Genomic DNA, 23,723 nt, shown 5'->3' on the forward strand with positions numbered 1-23,723 from the left:
TCAAGAACAGTACTTAAGATAATAGGAGTTTGATTTTAAGAGCTAAGATAACACAAAACACTACTGTGTGCCCAGAAATGAAGCCAAAGAAAAACAACTTTTTCCTTTTCTGGAGCGCAGAAAGCTGACAAGGGGCAATGCTGATAAAAGAGAGTACTTGACCTGACACCACTAACACAATCCCCTTGCCAAGGAAGGCCACAGCAAAGAAAACCTGTGGGACCCTGACAGAAAACCTGTGGGACCCTGACAGAAACCCTGTGGGACCCTGACATGTCATTCTCAAGTATTTGCTGTAGGTATACAAACTCCTGAGAATTCCCATACCTGAAATAAAAATGTTGAAAGCAGGTATTTGTTCAAAATAATTTTTTATTTAGAATATAAATTGTGTCAGAACACAGAACATAACTTTACCAAATCCAGTAAAATTTATAAAATGTCATTGAACAATCAGCTTTGATGAGCTGCTTATAAAATTTTAACAGTAATATGGCATAACAGACAAAAATCATAGCATATAATACTGATTTTAGGGGTATACTGAGACATAGAGAAAGCATGAATAAGCAGGAATTTAGGTGAATGAGCTTGTTCCTTATCTTATTATTAACACTTTAAGAATCAAAGCTTATTAGCAGATAAAAGGTAATATAGGTAACATTCTGTTATTATAAGCACTAAAATACACAATTCCAACTTAGCCATAAATTGAGAAATGCCCTGTCAAAAGGGATAAACCCGTTCCTGAAGAATTATATTGCAAGGAAGTATATATCAGAACTAGTTGTGTATTACAAACATACTTGATTCGTGGAAGAAGAAAGCCAGATAAAGCGCAAACTTTATAAAAACTATGTTTTATATTTAGCAGTCTATGAATGCTCCTTGATGAGTTTTGCCGGGGAAGTCAAAGGTATTGCTGGGATTTTGGTCTTTCCCATCAGTGTAGCTTAGTTTTCTGTATACCCTATGGAAAAAAAACCCAAAACAATAATCCATTTAGATGATAAAGTAAATTACACAAAAATACTATGTTTGCTGAAATTCCAATGAACAGAATGAAACTGAAACAAGTTGCCAAAGCAAAATAGCTGAACATCTTAACTGTGAACAGCAGCAGGACTCCTTGTCTGAAATCCTATGTGCTTTCAGAGAGAAAGCTTTTCATGCTGTCATTTTAAAGTCTCAGTAATGCTACTACATCAACCGAAGTTATATATACTTACTAAACTTCAACATGCAATCTTTGAATGTATTCACAAATAGCAAGTGAGAACAATTATTTCCTCACATATTACTTAAGAAATTGCATAATTTTTCTCTGTCACCTATTTTAAACTAATTTTGTTTACATCTGAGAATTAAGTATAGCAGTGCAGCTGTAGGACAGCATTCACACAGAACTGAAGAAAAGTTCATTAGTTGTGAACATTTCTTTATCAGAAATATCTCTTTCATAATCATCTAGATAAAGGCAATCTAGTTCCAGACAGAAAGACAACATTCCTTTTCTTTTCAGAACCATTCATTACAACAGAGAGCATTTTGCCACATGGCTTTGGCATAAAACTTCTGAGGGATCTGAAGCCATTAAAGAAGAGCCTCAATGCTGGGAAACATAAAAAGCTAAAAACATCACGCCACAGGCCTAAGGAAACTTGCCAGCTGACAGTCTGTTTTGGCTACAAATCAGCAAACATGTATTTGTGTAATTAAGGAACAAAGAAATAGATTTGATTCCAGATGGTCTGGCAAGAAAACACTCTGTGGAATCCTGATTTCTCTACTTACATGCATTAAGGAAAGAAAAACCATTTCCTTTAGAACAATCCTTAATGTTATAGGGATGGTTGTTTGGTATGGAGCTGGGTAAAAGTAATGAGGAAAACCAGAAGGAAACCCAAGAATTGAGCAGAACTTTACTCAGCTAAGTGGACATATTCAACAATACATATATATATATATATGTATACTCATCAGCTTGTCTCCAATCTTCCATTATATAAAAAATAATCCAAATATAATCTTTATCAATAAGGTATCCATTTTTAATACAAGCCTCTAAGTTTTAGTTCCATCTTTGCATAAACTGAAACTTTTTTCTTTAAATCTGGAAGCCTCTTTTCTGGTTAAGTTCTCCATTCAAGAAGTTTAAAAACTTTCAGCTTCCTTTGAAGTTTTAATTCAAACATTGTGAGTAAATTTTGATATCAACTGTATGATCTCAAGCACGGTGAAAATATTTCTTGACTGAGCTTGAGAAGCCAGCATATTTTGTGGCGACAAATTAGATTTTGTGGCAAAAAAGCACGTAAAAAATGTTTTGGAAAATAAAATGAAAAACTGTTTAGAGAGCTTTTAATAGAGAGCTTTTAATGCTTTTTTAAAATCTTGTCGACTATTAAGTGTTTGCAATTAAAAATCCAAGAGATCTGAAGCTTGATAATTTTTTAAAAGTTACATATTTTGTAAGAAAAACAGATGTAGTAGGCCAGTATTCCGTGAAGTGTCCTCCTTCCAGAGATCTAAACACACTGCCAGTAGTGATATCAGCAGGAGGAGAGGATCTCTGATATCTTCCAAGCAGAGCCACTGCTTGTACACAGAGCCAAAATGCAGGTAATGACGTCCAACTGCACAGGAGCTAACCTTTGAAAGTCCTTTTAAATGGCAACATACTGCACTCTCCACAGTCTATGGATCTGAGAGGACTTGTTAGTTCAAACACACAGCCACAATCAATTAGTGTATCTAAAATAATAAATGCCTCCATAATGAACACAAAATAAGGACTAAAGTAAGGACTTAGTTAGGCCAACTTGTGTTTGCTGGCTATCCACACTGGAGTCTGGCTAGTTTTGTCCACAGACATCTGCCCTTTAGTGTCCAAGTCTGTAGCTTAGCTTGGGTTCTCCCATATTGATTTTCATTCTAGAAGCATGCATGAAACCTCCATACCTTTCATATAGAAGCAGAGCAGCAAGAATCAATTTTGAAATATCTCTTTTTTCAAGAAGCTCTTACCTTTGGTGACACATCTGCACATTTCTGGGAGAGCTGCAAATCGCCATTGTCCTGGGCCAACCAGAGCGGGGATATGCAACCCCGACTTCTAATGATGAAAAACAGTGGTATGAAAAGAGCAAGAACAATGCTGAGTAGCATGAACACTACAGTATGTTGTTAAAATATTAGTCTAATCAAACACTGGAAATACTTCACTGGCATACTTCAGTGAGCAAATTTCCCTATGAAAGTAGTCTCATGGAAAAGCTCCTGGCAAAACAATTTCAAATACATTTTTAAAGACTGAATATATTTAAGTATAAGTTAGGTTTCTGGAAAATGCCTATAATTTGTCATCAATTGAAAAATGTATAAGGAACTGTTGATATAAAAAAAATTTAATACATAAAGTATGAGTTAATATTTAAGGAAAGCAAAATAAGACAGATGGGATAAGTTAAGCTCAAATAATCAAATTCTGTACAATTAATCACCAATGAAAATTCAACCAAGCAAGAACCATGCAAACATTTCATCTGCCATTTTCTACTTGTGTGCCAGTTGACAATATTTCAAGTCACCTTCTGTATATTCCTTTACGTGTTAGTTTTTATCTTGATGACAAGGTTAATAAAAAAAAGTATGGAAAATAAATATTGGTGATTTTACTTTGCAGTACAAAAGTTAAGATTATGTTATATACATACAGTAACCAAAATCAGTTTTTGAAACGGAAACCAAAACATTAGCATTTAAAATTTTACACTGATGTAGGTTTTCTGGTTTTTCGTTTTTTTTTTTGTTTTTTTTTTTTTTTTAATAATGAAATTCTACTGTCCTGATTTAGCAAAAGTCTTTATCCAGATTAATAATGTAATTGATCTAAGAAAGCATGATAGTAGCAATGCAACAACTCAATTCCAAGTTTTTGTAAAAACAAAAGCATTTAGTTATTCAAGCGTAGGATTAACGAACTACTCATTTCCTGCTGAACATATAGATACAGAAAGTAACAGTGAACTTTAAATAAAATACAAAACAGGAAGAGAGAAAACTAGTGGATAATAAGAAACACTTTGGTAGGAAAAGAAAGAAGCACATCCAATTATTACTAAGGAAGAAGAGTTGTCACCTAGACAGTTGTGTATTGAGCTCTGTAGATTTACCATTTGAGGAAGTGCTTGTGATTGCTAAGTAGTAAACTCAAAGCCTCTTAAACTAACCTTGCAGGCAAGTACCAGGAATATCAAGAGAAGTTTTATCTGAAGAATCACGAAATCCAGAGTGCTGAAAATAAAGCATCAACAGATAACATTGATGAAAAAAACTCATATTATTTCACAGCTTGCCCCAGAAGAAATTACTGTGAACCTAGAAATAAGGGTCTGATTTAATATTTAAATCAACAAGTCTAATGATTCCAGTGAAACCCAGTAAAGCCTAATTTGTGTCTCATCTTGTCCATCTATAAAATCATTAAAATGTCATCATTTCAGAAGGACAACACCTAAATTAACAGGGTCATTATTTGAGATTATTTTAACCAGTGACATTGTCTATTAAAATGTAACTAATTCTTTCACTGAGCGTTTTATAATCATTTTCAAGGTTATTTAATATACTGAGTTTCCTTACACAATCCAGGAGACCTGATACAACTTACACTTCAGCAAACAAATATCCCCAAAGCCATAAAATATCCCTACTGACCAAACAGCACCAGAAGTATGCTATCAGTAGTTCAAGCAGCTCTAATCCATTTTTAAGCCCTTTTCCAAATATCTCTGAGTGCACAATCTTTTTTTATGTCGTTGTTGTTACAAGGTCTTTAAGTACCTGACTCCGACAGCTGTGATCTTCAAAAAAGCTGGGGTTGTTGCCATTATATGTGCTCAAAAAATCCATGTCGACTGTCTGAAGATTAAGCTTTTTTCTGTGAGAAATCTCTTGACATTTTGTTGAAGAAAAATAATGTTCTGGTATATGTTTCAGTCGCTTTACTGGTGAACAAGGAAGATCATTTTGAAAATTTCCTAATCTTTTAACTCTGGGAATTGCAGATAAAGTGCGAACAGGTGAGTTAACAAGAGCATTTACAGTTTCAGACATTTTTATTCCTTCATATTTCCTTAAATTTGAAGCTCTCTGCAACCCAGGAAGTTTTGGAACAGGCTCACTACACAATTGCTCATAGATCCTGTCAAATTCTCTATCATACTGTGTTCTGGGCTTCACAAAAACACTTAGATTACTTTTCATTAATCTTCCTTTCTCTTCAAGTTTCTGTGAATTTGAAGTAGGTCTTCTCAATACCAAAGGTTTTTGGATTTCTTCTGAACACACTTTGTAGTAGAGTTTTTCAAATGCATCTTCATATTTCTGGGGCATCTTTGAAGGACTCTGCTTCATAAATGATGAGGAAAATGAGTGTTTGTGCTGGAAAGAAATTTGTCCTTCAGAAATTATTTTTTCAGGATTTATGAGCAAAGCATTTGATGCTCTCGCAGAAGAATAGTTTGTGACAGGTGCAGAAGTGTTATTACTGCCATAGGAACTGCAAGCAGATGAACATGAGTCTGAGGTACCACAAGAAAAGTCAGTTTTCTGAGTCTTGCTCTCCTTTACAAGATGAAGCACTGTTGACTCTGAACTGGCAACAGGTGTTACAAAATTGTGTTCTGAGGAACATCTGTAAGCCAATTTTTCACTTTCTTTGTATTCTGAACTCTTCAATGAGGCAGTAGTCTGCAACTCATCTTCAGCTACAAAGGTCTCTCCCATTCTAGCCATAACATTAGGAAAAACAGTCTGTATGGAGACTTTTTGGCCTTTTCCAGATACCAGATGATGCTCTAAACTTGAGTCAGAGTAGTCCATTTTGAATTCATTTGTATCAGTATAAGGTACCAGAGCAGATGAATTATTAATGAGACAATCATCATAACAAAATTCTCTGCTCTCATTTCCAAAGGCTGGATTCTGATTGTCTTCACTTCTACTGCTGCATATGCTGTGTAGTCCTTTCTTTAGTTTAAAAGGTCTGAACCCTCTTATTTTGTCCACAGTGATATTGATCTTTGGTCTTCTAGAATGACATCTTTTGGACCTTAAGTGCCCAAGCAAGTATTTTAATACTTTTCTCTGAGAGTGCTTTGTCATGAGCCTTGTAAATGTCTCTAACATCACTGGATACAAGTCTGCAAGAGTTGTATTGCTCAAGGAGCACCCCCCGCACACTGACTGGCATTCTTCAAAGACACTGTCACAGTAAGTTGTGTTCAGTTCTGCAGAAGGTTGGTGTGTGGGTATGGTTTTTGTATTTGATGGAATGGGAATACCAGAATATTGTAACTGTAGAAATCTGGATGAAGAACATTCATTTGACAACTCTAGTTTCTTTCTGCAAACAGTAGCTTGATTGTCTACTGAAAAAACAAAGCCAAATAAGTCAAGAAACAAAACCAGAAGAAGGAAAAGATTCCACATCTATTAGGGCACTTCCAGTAATGCATTGTATGACTTAGAAACAGTGGCAGATGATACAGGTAGTCTTACTGTAATATATTTCATTAGGCTTTACTGCCAGGCTAAATGGATAACTAACATACAAACCATTAGGAAAAAAACTAATACTTTTCCTAACCATATACAATTCACAAACTACAGAGGATAGAAATTTAATGTGTTGGAAAAGGAACCAGTATTTTAAAGTAGCATAATATAGAGATAAAAATAATTTAATTGTAGAGGAAGACTTCTCTTCGCCCTCTGTGATTTCTGACTAGGAGAAACAGCCTAGTCAGAAACAGGTTTTGTTCCTCTATTTCCATGTTACTTGATAGCTTTATACTTGGCTAGTACCATTGCAGCTTTACTTGCCATAAACCATGATGAAAGTAATGCTTTTTGTAGTTGTTAGTTGAAATATTTACACCAAAACTCTACCTTAGGTTTGCATCAAGTCTGTAAAGCTTTTGAAGCAAGTTTACTAGCAAAGTACCACTTTAAGTATCAGTTACCAGCAGACTCAAAGCCATTCTATTACATTCCTTGAATTTAAAATAAGGAGAACTAAAAAATCATGCTTTCATTTCAAAGAGCTAAATGCTGCTGAATATTGTAACTGTGCATTTTTTTTCCTGAGGCTATTTAAGAAAAGCCGGATTTATGTATACAAATTATTTATTTTCTGATTTTTCATATATTTTGCCCCAAGCAAAATCACATCTAACTTCCCTTCAAAATCCAACCTATTTGATTTTTCTGTTGGATAAATAACGCTTCTTTGTTTACAAGAAACTAAAAATATTTTTTCTAATAAATTTTAATAAAACCACATTTTGTAACTAATATATTTGGCCAACAGACAAAAGATTTATTTGTACCAATCAGTTCTTGCACAGACGAAGTTACATGAAAACCTTTCGGCAAACATTGAGGTGCTACCTGAAAAACAAACAAAGGAAAAGACACAATCTCATATTCTGAATGTTTTGCATGTTAAAGGTAACATCGAAACCCTGCTTGTGACTCCGTCTCATCTCTCCTTGCTATAGTAGGTCCTGTATATTTGTGGTCCCAAGGGGCTTAGCTAAATTCAGGAAAAGTGGAAAATATCTAGTCTAAGACTTCAGTAAGAATTGTTAAGACTTACAAGTTTAATCTTGGAAAGCTATTTACAATTTTTTTGCAACTTATATATTATGTATCATATATTAATCCCTTTCCCAAATATGAAAATTCATACATGGAGATATATATATATACACACACACATCTGGATAATCTATATATCTAAACATCTCTGGCAACTCCAGCAGAAAACAGAAGCTGTACCATGTAACATAACACTTCACCTCCAGTCCCCCTCACCCCTAAAACCCAAACAAAGCTAAAACTTTTTTTCACTACAAAGCTCAAATTTGGACTTTTCAAAAAACTTACCTATTGAAAAATTGACTTGCATATCAGGGTTCAAAGAACAAAGTATAAAAGTAAAAAAAATAAAAATAAATTTGTAAATTGTTTGTTCTGTCTCTTACAAATCATTACTGTCAGAAACCTGAGACATTAAAATATTTACACAGATAGCAGGCAGGAGAGGAACGATGATGAAACCGTAGAGAAGTTCTGTTAGAATTCATTGTGCTACCCAGTTACAGAGTTCTTATTTTATTCTAATTAGCTGATAACTTGTAGCAGAATAGGAGAAATATGTTACCTCAATCCATCTTGGAATTTTTCTAGCATCATCTTGTACTATCACATCCACTGGAACTTTGACTTTCTCTTGAATTCTTTCGTCATCTACATTCGGAATCTTAGAGGAAAACAAAAAAAAATTAAACCACATAGAAATTATAGGCACTGACAAACCCAGACATATTACAGAGATTTGTTGCAAACTGCTATTTATCTAATAACTGATGGATGCCTTTGAATTTTTAGGATTTATAGCTTTTCGTAGATTTTAATGTAGCTGAGTAATCTCTCACACTTCAGTATAATAGTTAACACTTCCCAAACCCTATTCCCCCATTTCATATAGTTTTCTAAATTCTTTAGGCTTGTTTAGGCTCCTTTCAAGGCAGGACTATAATAAACATATTCTGTTTAAGAACATATGCTCCCCAGGCCTGAACAACAAGAGACCATCACAGTCAAAGCCACCTTCAAGCCTGGAACCTTGGAGAAGCTCCAAAGACAGTACGTGCCATGAGAAAGAGGAAGATGAGGAAGAAAGGGGGTCTTAGGACCTCTGAATCTGAAAAATCTGGTATAGTAAACTGCCCAGAGTCCTTTTTGATCTTTGAGCAGCAAAGGTATTTATTGACAGCGCTGGGAGCAAGCCAGCTATTGCTGGAAAAACTTGCTCAAAGGCTTCACACAGAATCAGCAGTTTTTATACAATTTTCATATATGATTAAATGCATATTCAAGTGATTACAGCAGCTATCTTTACATATTAATAACAGGAGTATAGGTGGAGCTCAGGCGGGGCTTGAGGTGGTGCTTCTCTTGGCCCTCAATTTTGGTGGGAGCTCTGTTCTTCCCCTCCAAGTCTGAGGGCTAGTTCTCGTCTTCCTCAGCTTGACCTCTCTTCTTTTCCATTGTTCTCGACCCACTCATTGAAGCTTGGAAAAAGCCTTGGCTCATGGTTTGTTTCTTCTATTCAAATGTCTACCTTATCCTACTGCATCTTAATTTATTACCTCTAGGCCTATTTTACCATTCCCTTGAGTTTTGGTTCAGTAAGTAGAACAGAACAAGCGCAGATCATTTTGGATGTTAGTAGCTTGTTAGCAGGCCCAAATTTCTTAGTTAATTCTTTTGGGCCTGGCCTCCTGTTTCACCTCCAACTCAATTTCCAGGGAGGAGTGCCTGGGGGGTAGATCGGGGGGGTGGGTGGTTCTTGGATCAGACCATTAATTGTGTAACCCCTGGACACGTGGGCCTTTTGTACTCCTTGTGCCAGAAGGCCTTCATTAAAGACCTGCTCTCTTATCTCTACTAAATTAGCCTAGTGAGTTTTTTTGCTCCCGATTTTTAGGCAACATTACTTAGAATAGGAGAAATATGTTACCTCAATCCATCGGGGAATTTTTCTAGCATCATCTTGTACTATCACATCCACTGGAACTTTGACTTTCTCTTGAATTTTTCCATCATCTACATTGAGATTCTTAGAGGAAAATAAAAAAAAATAATTAAGACACATAGAAATTATAGGCACTGACAAACCCAGATGTATTACACGGATTTGCTGCAAACTACTGTTATTCAGATGAGGATATCCAACAAGCATAAACATATTTTTAAGGTATACCTTTAATGTAAAAAAAAAGAAAAATCCCAAGAAGCAAAAGCACGCACAGGCTCTGAAAATCCACAGATAGAAACAGACAAACAAAACACCCATATAAAACAAAAAAAGAGAGAAAAAAATTAGAAAGCATTGGCAATGACGGTTACAAGTCTTTACATGTATTTTTAAGATCCCATAAGAATTCATATGCAAATTAAGGGCTACTCTGTAACTCACCTCTTTGTAAAATCTGAGAATATTTAATGAGAAATGGCAATTCATTAATGAAACTCTCGCTTTCTGAAGCAGTGTGTGTTAGCTGTTGTCAGAGACATGACACTAGCACTATGCTAAACAAGTAAGGAAAATAAATTCCATTTTTAGTAATGGTATTTGAGCAAGCAGAACACAGGATTAGAATGGCTGCACACGCAAAGCCTGTGTTACACTTTTCTTCATCAATATAAATACTGGGTAGTCTTGATACCCATAGTCTAGTTTGGGAAGCAACAGCAGAAGATTCCAGTCTGCTTTTGTTGAATCATCCATTATTTCAGATTTACTTTTTGTTTTAAATCATGTTACCACCTACTTTTTTTAGACTCTCAGGTGAATGACCATATTTTTTATAAGTGTTTTCACTTTACGCTTCATCCGATTACTCTTTTTCCTTACCTATAATAGCCTTTCTCAGGGTTGTCTGTTACAATAAAATGTATAGTTTTCTCTAGCATACCAATGTTACTAAGACAATAATATTACTTCATACTGGTCTTTATGACATTATTCATCAAAGCTCTCATTTGCTATACTTACTAAAAATGTGTATTAAGGTGCAGACTACATAGAGTCTTCTGCTGACTACATCAACTCATCAGGCACGTGTAAACTATTCAAATAATTAATAATTTCTATTGAACACAAAATTATTCCATTACATTAGACACCAGCAATTTTTACCTGGAGGTGAACGTCTTCAAATTTTCTTCTTACTGAAACTATTTCGACATCACTCGCTTCATCTACAGTTTGAAGATAAATATTAAATATAGTTGCACTCAAAACCAAAGGAGAAAGTTTTTAAACACATACAAGTTATTGACTACACCAGTTTCATTTTAGAAAATGATTTTCTACACTAAAGCTCTATTACATTTCCATTTCAAGTCCAATTGAAAAGCATGGTTTATGAGTTCATAAATGTCTTGAGGGGAACAAAGAAGAGTGAAGGTAACTTATTTCCTTCCAGTTCTTCAAGATTTATGTTAATTGTTTCAGAGAGTAAAACATTTTCAAAGTTCTTTATTTTCTTGGTCTTCAAGATTCACTATTTATTAATGCATAATTCCCACTACATTTCTAAATATCCCAACAAAGATAGCAAGGACCTTCTACTACACTTCATTTTATTAGTTTCTCTTTGTCAAGACCACCTTAGAACTGACAAAATTACAAACAAGACAGACCTGAGAATATGAAAAAGCAAGTCACAATATTTAAACTCAATTTTTAGGTAGTCTATGGGTATTTTTGTGAATGAAATGCAACAAAACATTTTTTTTGCTAGATATAGTCAGACCTTCCAATTCATCATTAGCTAAAGTCACTATCTTCCATGATCGTAAAACACGTGACTGCATTGTAAGCCCTGATTTCTGAATCTCCCTGTGTTCAACACAGAGAGGGAAAAAGGAGAGGAGAATAACCCTGAAAAGGAAAAGAGTGAGTGAAAAAAATCTTGCTTATGATACCTACCACATCACTGCCTCATCACACTATCCCCAAACTGCTAAAACCAGAATGAAAATCTTTTCCAGCTCATCCCATCTTCCCTTTCAGTTCCCTGACAATGCAATCATCACCTCTGTGCTATAGAGCTATGATAAAGATATGTACAAAAGAAATGCTGTCTTTGTGGGAGATAACACGATTTCACATCTTCTGGTGAAGACGTTGAGCAACCAGAGGGTTGGTTTTAATAGGGTACCTGACCCTAGAAGAATTACTAGAACCGAAACCCATACCAGATTATCAGTTTCTTCCCACATGACCAATGGAAGACAAATTTGTGATCATTTTATTCTCAGGAAATCAGTTACTAAGTGCCAGTAGTGGAGGAAGAAATAAGAATGTTTATGTTTTAATTGGGAGAAGTTTCAGCCTCCAATTTCTGTTGTAACAGCTTTTACTCTTCCTGCCATTCAGTCTTCTTCCTCCAGTAGAATTGGGTACAAAACTGTCAGATTGCTTCCTAAATGTTCACCAAGACAACCAGACTAGACCACTACAAAAATGGGAGGTTCCTGAGATAAAGGGAACAGCTGCTGTGCCAATGGTCAACTCCATCAACTCCATCACCAACGACAAATTATTAGAAAACAAGCTTGTATTAGGGTGAATTGATCAGTATGCAAGTTGAATATTCTTCTAAGTATGAATCCTCAGAAAAGGGTAATTTTACTATGTCTTCAATGTACTGTCAATCATACTTCAAATCACTGGAACATCATTTATTAGCAGAGGGCCATGGCACAGAACAGAACGGAAAAAAACCCCAAAATATCTTCTCCAGAAAATCTGGAAGTGTTTTTAAAAGGTCAAAGGGGAAATATGGGAACACCTTTGCACCTCAAATGCAGAACAGAGAGGAAAAGTGAAAACTCCTACTCTTCTCTCTCGAAAATTTCACCTATAATTCAGAAAGCTGTTTCTCTAGAGATGCACTCAAACACTATCATTACCTAAAAGTTGTAACTTATTTACCCCTTTCTCCAAATAAATTCATTTTTCTGTGATAATATCCTAGTAGATACAAGATATTGCTCAGAAATAGAAATCACTATATTCTGCCATGCTACTTCCTGTGAAAGCAAAGAAGGTAGCCTTAATTTTCCCTATTAAGGACAGAATAATACTTGCAGGTACATGTGAGAGCTGTTTCACTATATTTTTACTTGTTGTTGATAGGCTTTGCATACTCTCAGAACAAAAATACTGGATAATACCCAGAAAAAAAGTCTGCCTTCACTGAGAAGTGTGAAGCATTCTGTATGAATACTAAAAATGGAAAAAAACCTGCCAAAACCTAAAATTTTAGCTAGAACAGCTAAAGATACGCTTTCCCCCTTAAGTTAACATGCCCTATTGCTAATCTTTTAGATATTAAAAAACCCACAACCACCAAACAAAAAACACCGAAAAAAACCACCAAAAACCCCAAAAAATGCCCAAACACCAGGGGGAATTCCATTTTTATGTGAGGAATCCAATCCTATATCTCTAGAGAATCTAATTTCTACATCTTACTGTATTTGGAGATAGCTGGGACTCACCGAGGTTTCTAAAAATCCTCGCCAGTCTCTTCCTAGAACATTCACAAGAGAAGGAGGAGGAGTGGATAATAATATTATTGTACACTGCTATGAAGATACCAGAGTCTGAACCACATCACTCATTTATCCCACGAGTGCAAAAGACAAAGTTCACTTAGAGAAGCTAAGCTACAGATGCCTCCGAAATTTCTTTCCTGAGTTTCATGGAGCAGGTTGAGAAAACACAAAGTCATGTTCTCTAAATTTGCAGAAATTATTTTATCATTCAAATAGATACTTGAAATTATCCTCTCAAATGATAGGAGGAAACATTTCAGATTGCTATTTCCTATTTACCCTCAATATAGAAGTAATTGTCTGCCTTAGAGACAGATATATATTTATATGAAGTACTTAATTGAATACCACAGTATTTAAACACCAGCAACTGCTCTTTCAGCCATTAATTGCTGGTTACTACTTGGCCATAGTTTAATTTATGAAAAATAGTAAGTTTTTATATGCACAAGAATCAAAAGATGTTGAGTAATACAAGTTTTAAATGTTTAAAAAAGAGTCAAAGTCTGTTGCCACTAATTAATACAAACAATTATTTGGGAATACAAGGTCAAAAGCTCCCAAAACTTTGCAGACAGGCCACAAGACTGATGCTGAAACCACAACAAACACTAATGAAGAATTTTTGCAACTGAATGCAAACTTGTGTTTATCCCATCACTAGCATTTAACGTATAATCGCAATTATTAATAAAACTTCTATTGCCACCTGCGCTGAGGTTCCTGTTTCACTGTTCCTTTATTAAGGAAAGGCAGTTGAACATATTCCACATTGGTTTTCCAGCATATCAGGGATTCAAAACTGAAATTTCAGAGGAACGTGTATATTGATTTCACAGGTTCTTGCTATTCCTATTCACTATTTGCTGAAAGGGTACAGAACATGTATTAAAATCATTTTTACTATATTAGAAAATGATGAAAAAGTTATTTGCAATATTTTTCAAAAAGTTAAGAAAAAGATAGCTAAATAGTAAATTAAAAAACCCACCTATATCAGATGTATCCATTTGAGTGTTCTCAGGAGATTCCTTAAAAGCACAATGAAAGGAATTTTAATACATGGTAGTGTAAGCTATATTAACTAACCTCTAGAATTTTCTGCTTTCACTGCTTGCTCAATTGTTTTTGGGGGGTGGTGGTGGCGAAACAAATGCAGTCATATTGCACAAACTTCGTCCAAATGACACCATCTTTATCCACAAATCTGTACACAAATTTACCTTGACTCCTATCTCAGTAGCCAGGGGGGAAAACTGTTTTCTTCACAGCTCTTCTTTATTAAGACAAACAATGCAAGAAGTAGCTATTATCCAACAAGCACAAAAAGCAGTTGAGAGATGAATTCTAATCACCAAATTAGCATGTACTGGGGATTTTTTCTGTGCTCCAATGGATATGGAAAGTTTCTTAACTGCCTACTTTGAACAATGCTTAATTGTTTACTTCAAACAATCTATACATAATATTTCAAATAGTTTTCTTGCTCTATTTTGTAGAAGTCTTGATAGTGGTATAAAATAAAATGCATAAATACTTACCATCTACATCTGATATCGTGTTCCTCAGAATTTCTTTTTAAAAAAAGTCTAAATCTATTCTGTCCAGTGCAATCATAAAATTAATTTATAGTGGGTTGAAATGGCATCAATAAAATGAGACAATTTTAACTACTATCTATAGAGAACAAATAATTACGAGTGCCCAGCGAGATGGTCCATATCACTCTTCAAATGCTGAATATTTTCTCCTTAAAAAATAAGGAGCCAAAAGAAGCTATTCTAGACTACACAGATTTTAAAAATAATAATTAAAAAAGGTTGACCCACATAATGCGCAACTAAAAAGACACTTGATGGTTAAAAGCCTATATCCAACTGCTCTCTCCCTCTTTAAATAAATGGAAGAGTAGAATTCAGCCAAAATCCATGGCTGGTATCATTGTACAGGACCACCTGCTTATGATTAATTTCTTAGCTTTTGACTACACAGATACATTTTCCCAAAGAGGCTGTCATGGAATCATAGAATGGTTTGGGTTGGAAGGGACCTTAAAGATCACCTACTTCCAACCCCTCTGAGATGGCCAGAGAAACCTTCCAACAGAATAGATTGCTCAAAGCCTCATCCAACCTGGCCTGGGAGCATTCCCTAAAAGCAGATGTAACGTGCTGCCCATACCTGATGCACCGATGAATGTCCACCTTCAAAATCACTGATCTGTTGCTTTGATGTTTCTTGGCATGAATGTGAGGAAAAAAAAATAATTCTATTACAATTCGATAGGTATTCGATGTGGTACCTGAACTCATTAATTCTTCATTTGTATATACTCTATTTTTAAAAATATTTAACACAAATATTCAACAGAGAACGTGCATAGGACTCAAACAAAGAATAGGCAAGTGCCAGAACATGTTTTTGGCCAAATATGGGAGACTAATTCTGATCAGATGTACATATACCATATTGCTTTCTTCTTAAACTCTGAAGCACCACAGAAAATAAAATTTACCCCTTTATCAGGTGGTATCACTTGAACAAAAGGAAGACAACTGCGAACTTTTTGTGCATTTTCCTTGGCATATGTTGAAAAGGAAAAGACTACTCCTGAAGCCTGAGGATAGAGTCCCAAACCCTTATTGCACCTTTTAGTTTTTGGGAACAGGGCCTTCTAAAACTGCTGTGTATGTCTTCCTGCACAGATAGACCCATTCACAATCTTTGTGGGTTGTTTCCCCCCACCTCCCTATTTATTTCATAAGAAGTAGGAAAAATAAGAACTGTAAGATCTGTCTAATTTGGCCGAGATCTCCCCTTTTTACATTTAAATCTATATTTTGTTCTTCTTTAGTTATCAAAAGTCAACCAGATATAAATAAAACCCAAAGCATTAGACCCACAGAGAAGAAGACATCTTCAAATAAATGTGATTTCCACATAAGGTTATTTCACAATTAGCCGCTGAGCTAGATATTGATGCCACTAAAATTACTCAGACTGAAAACTGTTCTGGTGTTGCCAAAAAAAGGTTTATTTGTAGCCACTGCTTTGATAGAGTTAAAAAAATTTATCTATAACAAGCTAGAACTTCAAGTTTGTATACAGAAATTTAATCTTTATCCAAAAAGATCTGTATGTCCAAACACAGGACTCTGAAGGTACTAAAGCTGTAGTGAGACTCCTCATGATTGGATGCATGTGGTAAACTTGGATTTAAATAACAGAAATAATACACCTGCTTTAGCAGGTACGTTTATCCTACTTGAGACTCTCATTAAACAAGTTTCAGCTTCATGCAGACTTTGTTATCCTTGGTTTTTTTCTGCACTTCTGCTTCCAGATATATTGATGTCAAATATCACAAGCAATTTACTTTTTTCAGTCACATGGTGAGAAAACTTATGCCTAACTCAGGCACAGAAGTATTATTTAGTCCTACAAACACTTTGTGTTATTTAATAGGTGCCAAGAAAACATGTAAAGAGTTTCCATTTTTTAAGAGCTTAAAGCATATGGAAAGGAATCTAAAGATGTTATCCATTGCTTCTGACATTTTAAAGCAGGAACAACTACAACTAATGTATCTTTGGAAGTCCAATCCATTCTTAACAGCAACTCCATCTTCAAGAAATGGATTTTGGGACTTATGTTTAAATTTGAAAAGCTTTTATAATATTTAACTTCTCTTTTTTTTTTAATTCTTTTATTTTTCGCTCCATTTATGTTCTATCACCAGTGGCTCTAGTAATTTGTTTCTTTTTCTGACCCACTCCAGACAGACAGGTTACTATGAAACACAAACCAAAGTACTCCACCACATGCTTTATTGCTGTTGAACAAGGTAGAAAACCTGTTTTTTCTGTTTTACATGCTAGGCACCTGTGCAAATATTCTAGCACAGAGTATACTATTTTTACAACAGAGTGATATTCTCAGTTGGCACAACCAGCTTTCAAAATTGTCTCTTCCTGTACTTGATTATTCACTAATAAGTCCAGTACTTGAACTTCTTTGCATGAAATTACACAAAGTTTACTTAAGTTTTAGCCCAAAGTTTTCAGACCATCTTTCCCAGGGGTCAACCGTACTCGGTATTATCTGAGACTTAAATTAAGGGTATCCTCTCCTCCACTATTTACTTAAGGAAAGATAAACTAATAACTTGCACAGGATGAATCCTGGAAAAAAATTCCTAATGTTTCCCTTCAGTTTGGACACAGACCACTGCTAACTATTCTAAGTACAGTTTTCCAATCAGTAGGAAACTGGGCAACAAAACTACTCTCTCATATAAAATTTATGAAGCATATTATATAACTAGAAAGCCCTGGCTTCAGGCTGTAACCTTCTCTGGAAACGTCTGTTCACTATTTTGCAGAAAACTACAGTAATGCTTCCTTCAGAATATATTAACAATGCCTTATTTTAGAAGCTGAGTAGTGCATTTTCCAAATATATCTGGATTGGGAACACAGGAAGTTAGAAGAACACAGTATTGTCCAAGTGAAATCATTTACTGAGTAAGATGTTTGAAACACCACAGAGGGTGTTGTGTTTCAAAAAAATTTTTCAAGGAAAAAAAGCCTTTGAAGTGGTTAATATATAACAAATATTGCTGCTCTTGGAGGTTGAAATTTAACATACCTGGTCCTCCCTTATTGAGAACTGCCATATAAAAAACAAACAAACAAACAAACAAAACACAACCACCACTCAAAGGATTGTCATTTTAATCAGTGAAACTTTGTGGGGATTCTGGACATTCAATCCAAATAGTAAAACTCGATTCCAGCAAAACTCAGAATTGTGAGTTGGAAAAAATAGCACAAGTTGTACTTCAAGGGGAGGGGTTCATTGATAAGTATCTGAGTCTTAAAAAGATTGCTTAATGTTCACAATTAATAGCACAGAACTTTATGTATCTTAATTGAAAGCACTTATCAGGCCCACCTAACAGTATAATTTATACATTAGCTTTAATAATCCATAGAAGTATGGGAATTTTTTTCTTGGTTTTTGTTTAGGGGTTGTTGACACACGAGTTTTTTGGGTTTTTTTAAGGCTAGCAGGAACCACAATCAGCCAGTTCAAGCATTTACTCGTGTACTTTCGTGTTTCAAATTAAAAATGTCATTGCAAGATATAGTTTTCTTAAGCTGAACAAAATCTATGAGATTCTATCTTTTATGGCATATGGAAGTATAAAGGTATCAATACAAATCAGTGCAAGTTTTTTTTTTCTTAAAAGCTGTTAACACTATAGCTATTCACCCAACTGCAATATTTAGATATTTCATCCCTTAGATAACTTAAATACAATATTAAAGACATTGCTCAAAGTATATAAAAAATTGGAAATATATATATTATCAATTTTTCTGCTTCTCTACCTCGTCTATAATGCAACACAATAAATTTGAAATTAATTAGATCAAGCCTTCAAAGCATTAAAGAACTCTAAGTAAATTCCTCATTTAAGAACTTCTAAGGCATTCATTCAGACCCTTGGTCAAAACAAAAAGATTAGCGAAATACTTCCTGTAAAAGGCTTAAAATACCATATCTTTGAAAAACCTAACTTTCTTTTTGAGCTTTACTGCAGATTATAGACAATTTTTTTTGTACTATTCAGTCCCATCAGCCAAATGGGGCGATTAGAGGCAAAAGTCTGGACCATCTGAATCTTTTTGTACCAGACCCTTATTTCCCAGCTCTACATTCAAATTTCTTAGGCTGATTCAAAGGCTATACCTGAACACTATACAGAGAGAGTAGCTAGGCTGTGTTTTGTCCTCAGGTGTTCAGTATAAAAGTTTCTCAGATGAATGTCATAAAATAAGCAACACTGAAAAAAACCATGTCAAAACCTTAAGAAAATAAAGCCCAACATACCTTCACTGTATTACACATGAAAATTTCCCCCCATCACTTATCCCAGGGAAATATATATTTTATTGGCACATACAGCTCCTTTTCAGAACAGAGAAAACGTTCACATGTCACACCAACCCCCCCTCACCAAGAGTATCACAATTACACTTCGTTGTGCAGTTTGTCTTCCATCATGATACTCGATCTCTAGTAAAGTAACTATACTCTGCCTTTTCCTGCAGGCAGCCTGATTCATTCAGTATACAGAATAACCTGCTACATTTTTGATAGCTCATCATGCAAACTCACGAGATTCTTTTAATACATATTTTTTGATATGCCTATTTATTTAGTTATTTTCAAAAAGCTAGCAACATTCAAATTTATCCACTTGTACAAAAATCAGGGCTGGAATTTTTAGATTCAATGAACATCTGACAAAACTGACAAGCACAACAAAAAGTTCTTTGATTAATTGATAATCAACTTTGATGAACTATCATATCAAATTGATATTTTAATCAACTTGTTATGACAGCAACATCAATTATAATGCATTTAGTCATCGTGAACATTTTAAATTACATTTCTGAACCCTTACAAACATAAGTATTGTTGATTTATTGGGTGGTTTCACCCCACAAAAAACAGTGAGTATCCTGAAGAGTTTAGCATAAACCCAGAGTGTCTTCTATCAAGTCAAGACTCTTTGGATAAGATGATTATAGCACCTTTTCTTTAACCCTTACCTGCATTCCTTCGACTTCTTCTATTATGCTGTAATTAGAAATAGGAACAAAAGTCAGAATAATCTTAGAATAGTAGAATTAGTTTAATCATTGCCTTTATTTACTTTGGTATATTCCATAACTAGACACTTCTTAAATAAGCATTAAATTTCCCTCAGATTTCCCATGGCCTTGCCATAATAGCCACAAGTACAGAGTAAAAGTTGCCTGATCATTCACCTTTTTCTACACTGTTGCTGTTAAAATCAATACAAGAACATAACATTGGCCCACATAAGAGGCTAAGACAGAGAATTTCTCTTGCAGTCCTTAATGGACTTAGACAGTAAAGCTGTGCAGCAATGCTTAGCAGTTTATGCACAAGGTATTGACATGGGTGGAAAGGAGGGGGAATCATAAATACAGCCCCTTTTTTGTCTCCATTAAATCCACTCTTTTTCCCTAAGACTGAATTTCATTCCTCACCCCCTCACCCTGTGGGGTTCAGAACAGCTCCTGTGTAAACTACCAAGGCACACTACAGAGGTAGTGCCTTTAGCCTGACACAGTGAGTGGTGAGACTGCAAAGATACCTCAATTACTTTAGCATTATTTTACAGGGAAAAACCAAAAAAGAACGTAAAGTTGAAACCAGGAAGCCCCGAGGAATTGAAGAGCTGATTACCTGAACAGAGATAAATTGATTCAATGACAACCTTCTGATGAGATCCAAATGTACGTGTTCCCAACAGCAATTTAAAAAAAAATAAATTTTCCTGGTTTACTAGTTGTGCTAACCACCGATAAATGGTCATCTATTTTAGTCTATATCATCTGAAAATCTTAACCAAACTATCCTAAATCCCTGTTATAAAGCAGATGTTGACCTCATTAATTAATACCTCTTAAAAATATTAAATGGCACAGCAAGATTAGAATATAATACTAAATATATATAAAATATATATCTTTATATAGAAATATTGCTGCATTTTGACTGCATAGTAGGTCTATATTATTAGATACCTTAAGTATTTCCTTTCTCCATTTTTTAATATTCTTGGTTGACACATTTCCCCATTTTTTTGGTCCTAGAAATAGCAAGAAATATCAATATTAACACCATCCATACCAAACATCACTGTAATAGACATAAATATTTAAGAACATATGACACAGTAACAAAACATTATCAAATCTGAATAGCCTCCAACACAATTGCAGAAATAAAAACTTAAGAGGAAAACAAACCAAGAGAATATGGTAATTTCAAGTTAATTGTGAGGTCAGGCAAGGAAAAAAAAATAATCAGATGCACTGAGTCTGAAAACCCTGAGCTAAAATTCAAAGAGCATTACAGACAAATTCTTTTACTTTTTAGATTTCATCTAATGAATGCAGACTGCATGGTATGTGAGGTTACTTAAAGCCATAATGAAGGCTTTACAAGCCTTTCCATATTGAATAGAGGTTACTAAACCAAAAGCATAACCAAGCTTTTACCAATCCAAAACTGTTTATTACAGTACTGTATGAATGTTTCCTCCCTCTCCCAGTGCAAGCTTCCCAGTCTGTAAAAGCCCTTGGTGCACTGTTAGTACTTCCTGTGCATGTCCAGTAAGTCCTACTCTACAAGAATTAATAAGGCAATTTACATATCATAACCCTCATGTCAGTGACAATAAAAACTGGCAGAACACTTCATTTCCCAGTAAAGTCACCAAGATCTTAAGTCACGAGTCCCACTAAAACCTTGAGCAACATATTTTAGAACAACAGCTTTTTTCACAATAAGCTTTCCATAAGCATTATCTCTCTCTAATGGATCAACCATTACAATGAGATGGCCCAACATGGTATAGATTTATGCTGGCCACGTGGGAGCACTCAATGAAAAGTTAAAGATACTAACTTCCTAGTCCACCCTGACCTTTGGCATAACAGAAATTTGTCAGAGCAGTATTCAGAATACTAAGTGGAGATAAAACTACAGAATCCATTCATGCACATCAACTCCTGCTAATATTTCCATTCCTTCCGTTGTCTTCTCCATTTTGATTATTCTTCTTACAAGCCATCCAAACATTAACCATTTTTATCCTGAACTTTCCTAATAACTCTCTTCTTTCCTAAAATGGAGCAAGCAATGGACTGAAATGGCACACAAAAGTAAACTCTTAACACATGTACCAAAATTTACATATGAAATGCCTTACCTAAGTGAACAAAACTGAATATCTGTTGCACTTAAAGGTTCTACAGCTGCCAACAGTTGCATTCTTTAGCAAGTCTAAACACACAGCATATAAATATTGAAGCTTTTAGAAGTTCTTACCATCAGGAGTATCATAAGTGAGAGTTTCCATGGAAACAAGGTAATCATCTTCAAAAGGATGATTATACTAAATAAAAAGGACCATTAAATATTAGAATAAATGACTAAAGTGACGGTTTTAACACACATGATAACAATTGCTTTTAGGACAATTTGTTTTTATCCAAACCAAGAAATTATCAGTGCGCTGGTTTATTGGCCAAAGTCAGAAGTTGGCAATTTGGAAATATAGGATTCCTAGGGGAAACAGGTATATTTTAAGCATGTATGCAGGCCACTCAATTCCAAGGCATAGCCAGGAATGACAAAAACGGGCATCAGAGATTTCTCAAAAGTGGTTCAGTTCCTCTCTTACAGTTTCCTCCAAACTTGGTCTGTAGTAGCTGAAAGCAGCCCCATAGAGCTACAGCTCACGACACGTAAAAATATCCAATCCGACACGCGACGAGGAAAACGTCCTGGAGCCAGACCTGGCCACGTGCCAGCCCAGGACGTTTCCCTGCCCAGGGAAGCTTACACCCCTGGGTAAACACACGCATCTCCGGGGGGAGGCGAGCCATTCCCACACCTTTTAAGACAAAATAGCTCTGAAGTGAGGAGGATTCCTGGAGGGAGTCTCCCACTTCCCGCAGCTCCACAGAAAATACCTCATCTCGCGCCAGCGATTTGGGGCGAAGGGCACTGTCAAGTCAGCTCGCACTTATGGTTATCGTAAGTCGCTCATCCAAGCCTGGCAGCCACAGGTTTCAGTTCTATGGATGCATTGCGGGAGCGGACCCTTGGCCAGCCCCCTCCTGCCACGGCACAGCGCAGATTTCACGGCTGCTTTTGGCCCCCGCCAAGGCACCAGGGCCGCCCCCGCCTCCCCGCCCGCCTCGGCACGGCGCCCGGAGCCCGCGGCCTCCCGGGCCCAACGGCTCACCCGCTCCAGGATGCGATTCATGGAGGCCATGAAGCGGGCACTGCTCTGGCGCAGCTGCTCCTGCAGCTTCGCATCCACGTGAAAATCCATGGCGGGGCCGCTCCCCTCGCGACCCGAACAAGGACCGACTCCAGCCCCGCCGCCACCGCGGGACGCCCGCGCCGCGTCAATTCAAACCGCGCACCGCCCCCCCGCTCGCCGCCTCTCATTGGCTCCTGCTCGCATGGGTGGGCGGCCTTCCTCATTCCGATTGGCTACCAGATCTGCCGAGTGCCCGCCCACCGCTCCGCCCTCCTCCCGGCTGTGGGCGCAGGGCTCGCCTCGGGTTGGGCGCCGAGGTGCTGTTCTACCTGGCAACGGCGGCTGGCGCGAGCTCCCATTGGCTGTGGGGCAGCGACGGCCGGAGCCGGGAGCGGGAAGTTCCTGCCCCGCGGCGCTGCCCTGGCGTGGGCAGAACACCAGCCTTTAAAAAACTGGGACGGGCCACTTCATGTGAAATAGATGTCAAGGGGCTGCCTGCGGTCAGGGCGCCTTGGGGTCGCCGGCCGGGCAGCTCCAGGGAGAGCTGTACACAACGTTGTCTTCCTGTCGGATTCGGCAGAGACGGTCAGAGGACTCGGGGCTGGGGAATTTCATGTTAAATGGCTGCCATGAGTCACGC

At 36.4% G+C, this 23,723-nt stretch overlaps 1 protein-coding gene across 4 annotated transcripts; it reads right to left on the reverse strand.

The window, feature by feature from the left end:
• Window positions 1–317: 317 nt before the first annotated feature.
• Window positions 318–23,457, reverse strand: HJURP (Holliday junction recognition protein). Of its 4 annotated transcripts, none has more exons than XM_051779472.1 (14): window positions 23,063–23,457; window positions 22,141–22,207; window positions 20,832–20,896; window positions 19,827–19,854; window positions 15,385–15,440; window positions 14,195–14,234; window positions 10,775–10,836; window positions 9,593–9,691; window positions 8,231–8,329; window positions 7,395–7,455; window positions 4,846–6,431; window positions 4,233–4,296; window positions 3,028–3,115; window positions 319–970 (listed from the first exon to the last, which is right to left on the reverse strand). In XM_051779472.1, exons 1-14 carry the CDS (start codon window positions 23,150–23,152, stop codon window positions 868–870), a joined length of 2,508 nt encoding a protein of 835 aa, XP_051635432.1. In that variant the 5' UTR covers window positions 23,153–23,457; the 3' UTR covers window positions 319–867. The 4 variants fall into 4 exon arrangements, with proteins under 4 accessions (XP_051635434.1, XP_051635433.1, XP_051635432.1 ...); XM_051779471.1 differs by having other exon boundaries at window positions 320–970; window positions 4,846–6,434; XM_051779474.1 differs by lacking the exon at window positions 8,231–8,329 and having other exon boundaries at window positions 318–970.
• Between the last annotated feature and the right edge of the window lie 266 nt (window positions 23,458–23,723).

This window comes from Manacus candei, unplaced genomic scaffold, assembly GCF_025592945.1.
Source record: "Manacus candei isolate 608988 ecotype Guabito, Panama unplaced genomic scaffold, ASM2559294v1 h1tg000014l, whole genome shotgun sequence".
Taxonomy (NCBI): domain Eukaryota; kingdom Metazoa; phylum Chordata; class Aves; order Passeriformes; family Pipridae; genus Manacus; species Manacus candei.